This window comes from Dromiciops gliroides, chromosome 2 (assembly GCF_019393635.1).
Source record: "Dromiciops gliroides isolate mDroGli1 chromosome 2, mDroGli1.pri, whole genome shotgun sequence".
NCBI lineage: Eukaryota > Metazoa > Chordata > Mammalia > Microbiotheria > Microbiotheriidae > Dromiciops > Dromiciops gliroides.
In genome coordinates this window covers 410,255,026-410,269,263 of record NC_057862.1, presented here as the reverse complement: position 1 = coordinate 410,269,263, position 14,238 = coordinate 410,255,026, and the positions used below count along the sequence as shown (strand labels likewise).

General features: G+C 36.2%; 1 protein-coding gene across 1 annotated transcript in view; it reads right to left on the bottom strand.

The window, feature by feature from the left end:
* Window positions 1-2,214: 2,214 nt before the first annotated feature.
* The window catches only part of SHCBP1 (SHC binding and spindle associated 1), a 37,644-nt gene continuing 25,620 nt past the window's right edge, over window positions 2,215-14,238 (bottom strand). Inside the window, exons 9-13 of the mRNA XM_043987053.1 lie at window positions 13,192-13,323; window positions 12,373-12,491; window positions 6,520-6,606; window positions 5,997-6,138; window positions 2,215-3,159 (exon numbers count right to left, since the gene is read on the bottom strand). Coding sequence (XP_043842988.1) covers window positions 2,825-3,159; window positions 5,997-6,138; window positions 6,520-6,606; window positions 12,373-12,491; window positions 13,192-13,323 — 815 coding nt within the window. The 3' untranslated portion in view covers window positions 2,215-2,824. The remainder of the gene's footprint in view (window positions 3,160-5,996; window positions 6,139-6,519; window positions 6,607-12,372; window positions 12,492-13,191; window positions 13,324-14,238) is intronic.

Genomic DNA, 14,238 nt, shown 5'->3' with positions numbered 1-14,238 from the left:
TGACAAATATAAGTGCTATACATGGGTAAGGCAATTTTGGCAAAATACAATTACATATTCTTTCATGGTTATCATAGAATAAGAAGATAATAATTTCATATGAATAAAGAGAAGTGTCAGAGCATGCATAAAATTTGAGAAAATCATAAAACCACACTCGGCCCATAAGAGAACAGAAAATGCTAGCCAAAAGTTAGGCAGAAGTGTTATTTTTCTCCCAATGTTTCATATCTTAAAGTCACTCAGCGTAAATGTGAAGTACACATACAGCACTCTCTCTAGTACACAATCCTGCTTGGGCATCAAATCCATTCATTACCTGGTACCCTACTACCTTTCCAGGTTTCTTATACCTCACTTCCCCCCACCACACACATACTCATACATACTTAGTGACACTGGCCAGCTGACTATTCTCACACAAAGCTCCTTCTCCCAACTTGCGGCTCTGTCCATTGTCACCAGCTGTGCCCTGTTTGGGGAACACTTCCCTTCTCACTTCTGCCTCCTGGCTTCTCTGGCTCTTAAGTACCACTTTCCACAAGAAGCTTTACCCAGGCCTCTTTAATCTTAGTGCCATCCCTCTGAGATTATCTGCAAATTGTCCTGTATATATCTTGTTTGTACTTAATAGTTTGAATGTTGTCCTTCCCATTAGACTGTGAGTTCCTTGAGAGCGGGGATTGTTTTTTGCCTTTGAATTCCCAAAACTTAGCACAGCACCTAGTACATACATGATAGGTGCCTAATAAATTTTGTTGACTGACAACTAACAGCAGTTTTCATGATTTACTTTACTATCATCCTCTTTAAAATAAGTTTGGCCTGAGGACTTAAATATTGGATCACTTGAAAAAACAGTTAAACTTCAGTTTAAGCTAAAGTATAATAAATTAAAATTTAAAGCACTAATACAAAATAACTACCACTTAAATTTATATAGTGCCTTAAGGTTTGCACAATACTTTCTTCACAAGATAAGTAGTGGAAAATAAAATCATCTCCATTTTTCAGATTAGGAAACTGAGGCTTTGAGAACTTATATGATTCGCCCAAGATCACACAGGTAATTAATGTCTAAAGTGGCCTCTGAACCCAGGTATCAAGCAAGCCCAGTGCTTTTTCCACTACACTATGCTGCACAGAAACCAAAAGTTTTTAGAATACTACTAGTTATACAAGATTCTCTTGGGAATGCAAACTGCATGAGGTAAAAAGAAACCAAGATTCCACATGAAAGGAGAAATACAATTGAAAAACCAATTTGATGAAAATTAGTTAAGTAGATGGTTTTAAATTAGTATTTGGTTGAAGCTAATGTGAAAGTAATCAGCATTACTTTCTTAATTTTTTTTTTTTTAGTGAGGCAATTGGGTTTAAGTGCCTTGCCCAGGGTCACACAGCTAGTAAGTGTTAAGTGTCTGAGGCCAGATTTGAACTCAGGTACTCCTGACTCCAGGGCCGGTGCTCTATCTACTTCGCCACCTAGCTGCCCCAGCATTACTTTCTTAATTAACCATCTAACACAAAAACTATTTTGCCATGGGTTAAAAAAAATCACCTTTCAATAACAAAATAATAAATTCTTTGTAGGGGAATCTGAAAAATAAGGATTAGCATTAATCCACCTGCAAGAAAAAGGGTTAGCACGAAACAATCTAAAAACATTTACCATTCTTTTTAGAACACAAATGATGCTAGGGCACTTACAACAGTCCTAAACTAAACCTTGGTACTGCCTGAAGAGTTTAAAAAGATATGACTAGATTCAAATTTCAATATAATCTCTTTATAATTTTAATTGAGAAGCATACTAATGTTACATTATAAATTTTTCAAATACACAAGTGTTTTTTTTTATTTTCGTCCTATCAAGAAGATGAACCCAAAATAGATATGTTAACATTATTTCATTTCATCTTGAAAAAGGTAAATGAAAAAAATTGGTCAGAATACTGTCACAGTAAAAGAAAAGCACTAGCTTTTAGTTTTTCACATTCAGCAATAGTGAAAGAGTTCTATGCACATTCTTAATGACACAGTTCTGTTTCAAAATCAGTACATTATCTATGGATGTTTTGATGATTACACAGTTTGCCTCCCCCCCTCCAAAAAAATCCTACTCATTCTCTCCCCCCCACACCCCCCCCCGGGCAATGAGGGTTAAGTGACTTGCCCAAGGTCACACAGCTAGTAAGTGTCAAGTGTCTGAGGCTGGATTTGAACTCAGGTCCTCCTGAATTCAAGGCCAGTGCTTTATCCACTGCACCACCTAGCTGCCCCAATCCTACTCATTCTTACAAAAATGAGTTTGATTAGGGTAGGCAACTTCCTAATCATAAAAGCTTTTACTATATAACATAGCCTATAAGCAACCTACCGCACAGAAATCAGATCCACAATCAGGATTGAGAAATAAAAAGGATAAGAAATCTCCTATTGCTCTATTGGTCATGCCCCTTGTTTCCAGTCCCCTCCCTCAATAGCTAGATTTAAAGTGTTATACACTACCCACTTACATAATGTACTCAATAAAAGTCAATTACAATACAAGGAAAGCAGAGTTTCTGGGCAAGTGATCCCTGCCCCAACTCCACTTCCTACCAAGGCTCATTTTAAAAACTCTTTATTTTTCACCTTTCTTATAAAAGGAGAATAATTTCTGTGCAACATTTGCAGATAAGAATAAATACTGTTGCGTTCATTCAAATACAAAAGGAATAACAAATACAAAATACCAGGCATGAAGCAAGCTACCTATGAGAACAGCAGTGATTACTACAGTAGCATGTGCAAATCCAACATTTTTAAGCATCAATTTCCATCAGAAAAGAAAAGTACCAAAACGTCCTTTCCCATTCCATTTGAACTGATTGCCCACAATAGAAACAAACACCTCCTGGGACATTAGGTTATCATCAGCTTCGGTGATGCCCAGGCCACTTAATCTTTTCTTTTTCATTTGGCCCTTCCTCGTGGAAGCAGCCACCAGTTCATTGACAATTTCACAATTGCCTTCTATTTGTTCAGCTTGCTCACAAAGGTCAAGTCTTGCATACAGCCCCAATTCACCAGATGCATACTGCATTGGCTCTTCTTGTCCCACCTTCTCCACTGCACCTTCTTCTTCATTTGTCGGAACTTTAAGTATTTTATTTCCTTGGGGAAAAAAGAACAAATTAACCGAAATTAAGTTGTACATAAAAACTAAATCAACTAAAATGTAAATATTCAACATAATCATCTAATATAACTTCAAATTATTGTTCTGACCAAGATCTCTTCTATCATCTAACAATTCTAAGAATTTTTAATTTCATGACTAGATTTTTTACCAATAAGATTAAGATTTCTTTGCCTTCCCAATATCACCAGGCTCTCATTCCTTTTCTTTTTAACTCAGGAGCCTAATCGTGCCTGAGTGTTTGGCTCTTCTGCTCTACAAGAGGACCTGAACTTTAAATTCCTACATATCCACTTCAATGTCAAAGCCTTCTCTACCATTTGGAAATAAGCAATGGACTGATTCAGGCCAGGAAGCCCTGATATCTTAGGTGAACCATCCAAAAGCATTGGGTTAACTCTAGTTTTCATATGCAAGAAAAATGGAAAAACCTGGGGAAAGAATTCTCTGCAAGTCCTATTCTTGCTTGCACCATCAAGCTGTAGACACACTCTGACTCTGGGCAAGTCCCTTCAACCCTCTGGATCTCAGTTTCCTCATCTGCAGAAAGTAGTTGAACCAAGATTTCTACAATCCTCTCTAACACTAAATCCTTCGATCTGCTCTCTTCCTCCTTCACACTCTCTCCTCAGAGTCTTCCAGAACCTACCTTTTTTTTTCCTTTTTTTTTTTTTGGTGGGGCAATGAGGGTTAAGTGACTTGCCCAAGGTCACACAGCTAATTAAGTGTCAAGTGTGTGAGGCTGGATTTGAACTCAGGGCCTCCTGAATCCAGGGCCAGTGCTTTATCCACTGTGCCACCTAGCTGCCCCTACCTGATCCTACTTTTAACCATCTTTCACCCCAGACTCTTTCCTCTTCCAAATATCACTATTTCTATTGACATTCTGTTCCTTCCATTCTCCCAAGTTCACAGCTTCATTTTTAAGGATAAACCTGAGTTTATTTATCCCCAGCTCCTCCTTTTCTCCACCCACAGATCCAATTAGATACCAAGTCTTGCTGTTTCTCCCTCTACAACACCCCTTCCCTCAAATCACACAGCCATCACTTCAATTCAAGTCCTCATCACCAAACTGCCTCTATCAGTGGTTATCACTCAATGATAATCCAAAGAGTTTGTGCTAAAAATGATTTAATGGTGCTTTAAGAAGTAAATAATTGCAAAGAACATTCTAAGTAGTATATTAAATTACCCCGGAGGTTCACAACATTCTTTGTTGCTGCTGAAAAAGGTTCAAGGAACAAAAAGCACTGGGAACCATTGGCCCAAGGTTATTTCAATGATTTCTTATTTGGCCTCCCTGCCTCAAGTCTCTCACCACTCCCCAGCTCTCTTCCATACTGCTGCCAGTGATTTTCCTTAAGAAATGACTGTGTGTTGGGGGCAGCCAGGTAGCACAGTGGATAAAGCACCAGCCCTGGATTCAGGAGGACCTGAGTTCAAATTTGGCCTCAGATACTTGACACTTACTAGCTGTGTGGCCCTGGACAAGTGACTTAACCCTCATTGCACCCCCCCCCCAAAAAAAGAGATGACTGTGTGACTCCCTTACTCAATCAACACCAGTGGCTTCCTATTACCTCAAGAATAAAAAAAAATATACTCCTCTGCTTAGTTTTTAAAACCCTATACAACCTGGCCCCAACCTATCTTCAAAGGATATTACTCTCCTTCCTTGGGATCCAGTCAAATTGTCCTTCTCTCTGTTCCCAACAAATTTCATTCCATCTCCCATCGAGGTGTCTTTGGACTGGCAACTGTCTCTCCTCACCACAGCCCAGAAACCCCCTCTTCCTTTAAGATGCAGCTAAGATACCACCTTTAGCATAAAGCCTTTCCTGATCCTGCCAATTCCTAGTGCCTACCCTCTCAACCAACTTTGTGTTTAACCGCTTTGTATTTATTTGTTATTCCTCTTTATATTTATTTTGTATATATTTATATCTGTACTTATCTTCCCCATTAGATTGCTCCTTATGAGTAGGAATTTCTTTATTCTTTGAACTTGAATCCCCAGCCTCTAACCAGTGCCTGGCACATAATAGGAACTTAAATGCTTGTTGATTAAAAGCAAATGTAGAGGGGCAGCTAGGTGGCGCAGTGGATAGAGCACAGGCCCTGGAGTCAGGAGTACCTGAGTTCAAATCTGGCCTCAGACACTTAACACTTACTAGCTGTGTGACCCTGGGCAAGTCACTTAACCCCAATTGCCTCACTAAAAATAAAAAAAATTTTAAAAAAATTAAAAAAAAAAAAAAAAAAGCAAATGTAGAAAGGGGCAGCTAGGTGGCGCAGTGGATAGAGCACCGGCCCTGGAGTCAGGAGTACCTGAGTTCAAATCCGGCCTCAGACACTTAACACTTACTAGCTGTGTGACCCTGGGCAAGTCACTTAACCCCAATTGCCTCACTTAAAAAAAAAAAAAGTAGAGGCAGCAGGACCTGAGTTCAAATCCGACCTCAGACACTTAAACACTTACTAACTGTGTGACCCTGGGCAAGTCATTTAACCCCAATTGCCCCCCCCCCAATTTTGTTTTCCTGATTCTTCTGACCATCTACCTCCATCTATCCCCACAATGTTGGGAACAGCTAACAAAGCCCTTCCTCATCAAAACAAACATTAACTGCCTACTATGGACTGTTCTAAGTGTTAATGAAATACAAAAATCGAAAAGAACACAGTCTCTATTCTAAAGAAGTAAATAATCTAAAAGAGGGGGATGTGATGTATTCAGATAAGGACCCCACTTTTTCACCCAGCCCAGGCATTAGGTCTGTATTTTTGTATTAAAGAATTAATAGAGTACCTTCAGATCCATCTTGAGCATTTTCTTGCAGGTCAGAAAAAATTTGGGGTTTCACCAAGACAACACCATAGCCTTCATTATTATGTATGACATTATTCACCATGGTAATTTTGGGAATGTCATAATGCTCATCTAAGAAGTCCTGTGACATTGAAAACAAATGTTTTAAGGAACTGTCACATCCAACACTGCCTGATTTTAAAATCTTCTCCTCACTTTTTTCAAGGCTAGTCTAAAAATAAAGTAAAAAGCTAAGCTTATTAATATGTTACAGCACAGACTGAGCTCTGAATGACATACAGCATTTTCTGTTCCATTATCTAGAGATATAGGGAAAAGAAAAACATTCCCTATAAGAGACATAAAACTTCCAATCACCAACTACTGATATTATTGAAATTCATACATTGTGAATGTTTTTCAGAACCCAAAAGCAACAGAACAAAGGAATGTAATAAAACAACTACTCAATAAGTGAAATCAATCTAACCTTGTAAAAGAGCATACTTCGATTTACACTCACCTTAATTAGTATGCCTTCCTTGCAATGATGTATCCCATTGTCACTCAAAGTACATTTACTCCCTGGATATATTTCTATACCTGCACCCTATAAATTAGTTTGAGATATTAGTCATCACAGTTTAAAAAACTAAATGAAAAAAGGCAGAGATATAAAGCTAGATTATCATTAATATTTAATCTCTTTTTAAAAAACTACAAATAAAGTACTTTACAAATGAATTTTATTAGGCATTCCTAATCAACATTTCCATTTGTTGTTTTCACCAGTTTGTATGACAATGTTTATTGCCTTCACACACAAGACACTGCCTTAGAGTTTCAACACTTGATCCCTGTTTTGGCTTCTTTCATTCAAGGCAGATCAATTTTCTGATTCTATAAAATGTGTTATTTAACAATTTCCTTAGAAGACACAAAACTTATTCAAAATGACCACTCAATTCCAACAAACTCAATTGAGGGGAAATCAAAATAAGTGAGTGAAGTTTTATAGGTTATTGTTGCCCCTCTGATACCTTATTTTGGTAAAAAGGTGATTGCTGGGTTCAAATGATTGTATAATAGTGCTGAGAAAGCACTTTACAAATGAGGAAAATGGGGCCCAGACAGGTTAAGCAATTGTCCAAGTCAACAGTTAGAAATAGGAGTCAAAACTCAAACTCAGGTCATAATGTCTAAAGTTCCATTCTCAAAATCTATGCCAGCAAAATATAAATCTGGCAACAGATAATGCAAGGACCATCTTGGCAATTTACCAAGGTTCTTCACCTAGAGGCTAGACACAGGTCACAAAATCCATTTATAAACTGAAAAGAGACAAAAATGGCCCACATCCTAACTCCTACAGAGATACCAACAAAATGGCAGAAAATGAAATCAAGGGAAGCTAACAGGAATCATAATTCTTAGACATAGGTTCAAGTCTTTACTCTGCCCGGTGCTGGCTTTAGAACTGACAGTGAGTTATTTTATCTCTTGAAGCCTCTGATTCTTTATCTATGAAGTGTGTGGGCCTGAATGCATGTGTTGTGCAAATAGATATGTATACATGTGCATGTACACAAATAGATAGCTATACATATATATGTATATGCTAAATATATACATACATGTATATATAGCTATACATATATATGTATATGCTAAATATATACATATATATATATATATAATCCTATGATTATATCAAGAGATGCAGAAAAAACTTCTGACAAAAAGCAACACCCATTTCTGCTCAATGGACCTTTCCTTAACATGGTAAATAGTACAGTACAAAGATCCAAAATTTAGGGGTAAGAATTCACTACGTGACAAAAACGGCTGAGAAAACTGGAGAACACATTAGCAGAAACTAGGCATAGACCAACACCTCACACTGTATACCATGACAAGGTCAAAATGGGTACATGACTTAGATATAAAGGGTGATACAAGCAAATTAAGGGAGCATGGAAAATTGTTCCTGTCAGATCTATCCAAAGGAAAAATTTATGACCAAACAAGAGATAGAAAGGATCCCAGAAAGTATAATGGGTAATTTTAATTATATGAAATAAAAATATTTTATACAAATGAAACCAATGCAGCCAAAATTAGAAGGAAAGCAGGAAACTCAGGAAAAAAATTTATAGTTTTTTTTCTGATAAAGGCTCCATTTCTCAAATATATAGGGAACTTAGCCACACTTATTAAAAAAAATAAGAGCCATTCCCCAACTGATAAATGGTCAAAGGATATGAACAGGCAGCTTTCAGAAAAAGAAATCTATAGGGGCAGCTAGATGGCGAAGTGGATAGAGCACTGGCCCTGGAGTCAGGAGTACCTGAGTTCAAATCCGGCCTCAGACACTTAACACTTACTAGTTGTGTGACCCTGGGCAAGTCACTTAACCCCAATTGCCTCACTAAAAAAAAAAAAATTAAAAAAAAAAAAAGAAATCTATATAGCCATATGAAAAATACTCTGAGTCATTATTGATAAGAAAAACACAAATTAAAACAATTCTGTGGTACCTCCTCATACCTATAAGACTGGCTAACATAACAGAAAAGGAAAATTATAAATGTTGGAGGGAATGTGGAAAAATAGGGACACTAATGCACAGTTGGTGGAGTTGTGAACTGGTCCAATAATTCTGGATAACAATCAGGAATTAGGCCTAAAGGGCTATAAAACTATGCATAGCCTTTAACCCAGCAACATCACTATCTGTATCCCAAAAAGATCAAAAGGAAATGGACCTATATGTACAAAAATATTTATAGCAGCTCTTTTTGTGGTAGCAAAGAATTGTAAATTAAGGGGATGCCCATTAATTAGGGAATAGCTGAAGTTGTGGAATATAATTTTGATAGAATAGTATTGTGTTATAAGAAATGACAAGCAGGATGGTTTCAGAAAAACCTAAGACTTACATGAACTGATGCAAAGTGAAAGGAGCAGAACCAGAACAGTGTCACAGTAACAGCAATATTATAATGATATTTAACCATTAACTCTGATCAAAACAATGATACAAGACAATTCCAAAGGACTCATGATGAAAAATGTCATCCACTTCAAGAGAGAAGTAATAAATTCTGAATATAGATTTAAGCATTTTTTTCTCACTTTCTGTTTCTTCCTCTTTTTTTTTTGCAACATGGCTAATATGAAAATATGTTTTGCTGATTTTACATGTGGATATCATATTATTTGACTCTGAATGGGCAAAAGAAAGGTTGGAAGGAAAGGAGGAATTTGGAACTCAAAAGTCTAAAAAAAAGAATGTTAAAAATATTTTCTTTTAAAAATATGGTAAATAGTACAGAACTAAAAAAGTCCTTTATCATAACTCTTATTTTACAAAATGCTAAACATACTAGCTATAGCAGTTAGAAAAGAAAAAGAAATTGTGAGAATAAACATATGTAGAAAATAAACAAAATCTGGTTTTTGCAGATAATATCATGGCACACTTAGAAAACTCCAAAGTCTCAACTAAAAATAATTGAAAAGAAAACTGGAAAATCTACAGGATATAAAATAAATCCACACAAATCCCCAAAATTTCTGCATATTGCCAATAAATATCTATCAAGAAGATATAGAGAATTCTGTTTAAAATAACAACTAAAAAATGAGTGAAATATTTGGCAGTCTACCTACCAAGATATACACAAATATTACATAAATAAACCAATTACAAAACACTGTTTATAGAAAAAAAAACAGACAAATAATTGGAAAGATATTAATTGCTCAGAGTTTGGCTGAGTCAATATAAAAATGACAATACCACCTAAATTAGCTTACTTATTCAGTATCATATCAAACTACCAAAGGATTACATTAGAGAACTAGAATAAAAAATACAAACTATATAGAGGTACAAAAAGTCAAGAATCTCAAGGGAAATAATAAAAAAAAAAGTGGGAAGGAAGAAGGTCTACAATGCTAGATCTGAAACTATACTATAAAAAGATAATTGTGGGGGAAGCTAGATGGCACAGTGGATAGAGCACTGGCCCTGGAGTCAGGAGTACCTGAGTTCAAATCTGGCCTCAGACACTTAAACACTTACTAGCTGTGTGACCCTGGGCAAGTCACTTAACCCCAATTGCCTCACTAAAAAAAAAAAAAAAGATAATTGTCAAAATAATTTGGTACTGATTAAAAATTAGATGATCAGTAGAACAAATTAGGTATACAACACATAGAAACAAATAAACCTAGTAGCCTAGTGTTCAATAAGTCCAAACACCCCAGCTACTGGGATAAAAATCCAGTATTTGATCAAAGCTGCTGTGAAAATTAGATAGCAACATCCATCAATCAACAATTCATAAGCAGCAATATGGTAAAAATTAAGTTTAGACTAACACCTCATGACTTATACCAAGATAAGCTCTAAATGGATGTGTGATATAGATATAAAAATTCATAGATAAATAAATTAAAGGAATAAGAAAGAAATTACCTTTCAGATGTATGGATAAGGGAAGAGTTCACAACTAAATAAGGGACAGAGAGAACCACAGAAAATAAAATGGAGTTTTGATTATATAAAATTTGAAAGGTTTTGCACAAAAACCTAATACAGCTAAGATTAGAAGGAACACAGATGGAAAAAAGAAATCTTTGTAGCATATTTTTCTGATAAGCCTCATTTCCAAGACATGTAACTAACTCAGATTTATAAGAATAAATATTATTCCCCAATTGATAAATAATCTAAGGATATGAACAGGCAGTTCTCAAGGGAAAGAAATCCAAGTCATCTAGAGGCCATAAGAAAAAATGCTACAAATCACTAATTGGAGAAATGCACATTAAAGCTACTCCAAAGTTCTCCCTAACACTCATCAGATTGGTAAAGCTGACAAAAAAAGGAAATGGCAAATATTAGAAGGGCTACAGGGAAACAGACACTGTTGTTGGCACAGTGAATTGGTCTAAATAGTGTAGAAAGCAATTTGGAATTATGTCCCCAAGTTACTAAAGAGTGTATCCCATTTGACCTATAAGGCCTATACTCCAAAAAAAATCAAAAAAGAGAAGAAGGACCAGTATGTACAGAAATATTTATAGCAGCTCTTCTTGTAGTAGCAAAGAACTGGAAATTACCAGGGTTTCCATCAATTGGGGGTGACTGAAGAATTATGTTCTATGAATGTAACAGAATATTATTGTCCTATAAGTAATTAAAAACAGGAGACCAGGGATAACTTGTACAAATTGATACAGAGTAGAGGCAGAATAATTTATACTATAACATCAATATTGTAAAAACAAACAACTCTGAAAGAAGGACTCTGATCAACGATCAGCCATGATTCTTCTTCAAAGGACTAATGAAGAATGTTGGCCACCTCATGAGAGAGATTATGGACTAATATGCAAAATGAGAAACTCATTTTTTGACATGGCCAATGTGGAAATTTGCTTTGCTTGATCATGCTTATATGAAACAAGAATTGTGTATTTCTTTTCAGTGACAGAGGCCGAACAGAGAAAAAATTAAATGCTTGACAAATGAAAAAAAAAATTTAATGTGTTTAGTAATACTTGTACTAAAACCTCAGGGCTGCTATGAGGAAAGGGTTTTGTAAACTTTAACATGCTATGAACAGGGGGCGGCTGGGTGGCGCAGTGGATAAAGCACCGGCCCTGGACTCAGGAGTACCTGAGTTCAAATCTGGCCTCAGATACTTGACACTTACTAGCTGTGTGACCTTGGGCAAGTCACTTAACCCCCATTGACCCGCAAAAAAAAAAAACAAAAAAAAAAAAAAACATGCTATGAACAAATGTAGTATTATCATTTACTGAGCACCTACTATCTTAGGCTTTGCACAAGGCACTATGACCATCACATCAAGCTATTTTTCAGCTAGTAGTAACTCCTTATGCCAAGCCATTCACTCTTGCTTAGTCTTTCCCCTTTTGACTCCTGGCAAATATCAGCTTAGAAGTAGTTATATGGCCTGTGGCTATTCAACAGAATAAAACTAGGCTATATGGAGATCAAATGGAAAAATTTGGTCTTATCATCAAATTGCTATAAATAAATTGCACTAACCAACCACTTAGGGAAGTAGGAGAACCTAGGTGCAGAAAGAAAACAGAAATTCAATAACTTGAAATGATTTATATTTGGCTAATAAGAGCTAGTTAACTAAGAAACATTATTTTAAAAGATTAAATGTCTCTGCAAGTTAACTTCCTCAACTCAGGGGTTTATTTTTCTTCTTCCTCTATTCTTCAAAAATGCTCAATAAGATTATTTAACTTTTGTCATTTGATTTTGTTGGTTTGTTAAAAATAAGGATTTGGGTGGCTTTATAATAAATAAACGTGTTGTATACCGTACCTTGGCCCCATATAAGTCAGAATTTTTCATTAGTAATTCTGCTGATGTTCGAACTGTTACTCCTGTAGTCTCGCATTGCAACACACAGTTTTCCAATGTGGTCTTGCCACGGTGAATGCCTGTGATGGAAATGTTCATCTGCTGTTAGCTGCATTAGAAGTTATCTTGCCTTTTCTAATATTAACATATAAACTAGATGGTTTTAGAGGGCTTCCAATTAAAGTCTCCATGAGATAAATACCCCAAACTAAATTATAAATTGATGATAACAATGCTTCACACAACACAATTCTAACATTATCAACCAGGTAAATGACAATTTTTTTATTTGTTCTCTAACATGCAGACGCAACACACAGAGGGACTTTCATGGCCATAAAAAGACAAAATTAAGTTTTTAAATTTCCATTAGTGGGTATGTTAACCTTTCTGGAATATCCTGGATAAAGAAGCAAACTACAAGTTCTACAAAGAGTCTATAGATCATGGGAGGCAAGTAATATGGCAGCTTGCGGTCCCAATTTAAGATGAAAGCTAAACCTAAGGGAAAGAAACAGATTACAAGTATTAGAATTCTAAAAGTGTGTTAAGGAAAACTGGGCCAAATATACAAGTACACAAAAGCAATTTATCATGAACTATTTTTCAAACACTTTTTGAGAAGTTTCCTTTCTTGTACACTCTAAATATAAAAATAATCAGTCCATCCACTCACTAAAAGGTAATGCAAACTTAAGGGTTTGTTTTACTAGTTACTCTGATAAAGAAACACCAACTATTTCTTCAAAGGTTAAAAGCTCAATAAATTCAGATACTTACTCAAGATTCCTTCCACAGCATCATGCTGAACAAATTTCACATTTGCTATTTTAACATTAGCACCTGTACAATCTACAAAATTGTCTCCTTTTCCCCTCTTTTCTATCACAATGTCATCTGGCAGACCATATCCTATGATGAAAGAAAAAAGATGAATTGGAAAAATATAAACTCAATTTGAAAGATTCATTGGACTCTAAATCATAGTTATAAAACCAGTCAATCCAGCAAGAATTTAGATAAACAATTTGTTTAATTTGAGCAAAGAATTGATACCGTCCACTGGTTCTTCATTGTAAAGTTTCCCTTTTGACATGTAACGATTGGAATAACGCCACCTGCTGGATACTTACTGTAGAGGAGTTCTGCCCATGAAGGGAAGGTCTTTGAGGGCAAGACCAGGAGTCAGGAAGTGATGCGGGCTAGTGGGAGGAAAAAGCGCGAGACATCCCTTCGTGGTTGCCATCTGTTAAGGGCTAAAATTCTAGCTAGTCTGTCTAAAATATCTAATGAGTGGTCGCCAATAAATTATAAGCTTTAGCAAGAGTTAGACTTTTAAGCATTTATTAAGGAGAATAAGAATTTGGTAAAGAGAGAGAGAAAGGCCTAGATTCCTATCTATTAAAGGGAGAGCACATTTCTAGCTCCCTTCTCCGCCAGCGTCCCCAGGAAAAAGCGCGAGACTGAGCGCCAGTCTCTTCCTTCCTCCTCTCACTAGCCCGCATCACTTCCTGACTCCTGGTCTTGCCCTCAAAGACCTTCCCTTCATGGGCAGAACTCCTCTACAGTAAGTATCCAGCAGGTGGCGTTATTCCAATCGTTACAGTCACCTAATGGCACTAACATTTTCCCCAAACTACTCCTTGTGACTTTCAGCCACATCCATCTGGGTATTTGCTAGAAAATCAAATCAGAAACAATCACTGTCACTAACAAGCTTGGTCACAAAATTGCTATAATTCTTAAATATAAAAAATTGAATCAAAAGGATACAGTAACCAGTCTAAATTAGGTTAAAAAGGCAAACCCGAGTCTCTCAAAATATTA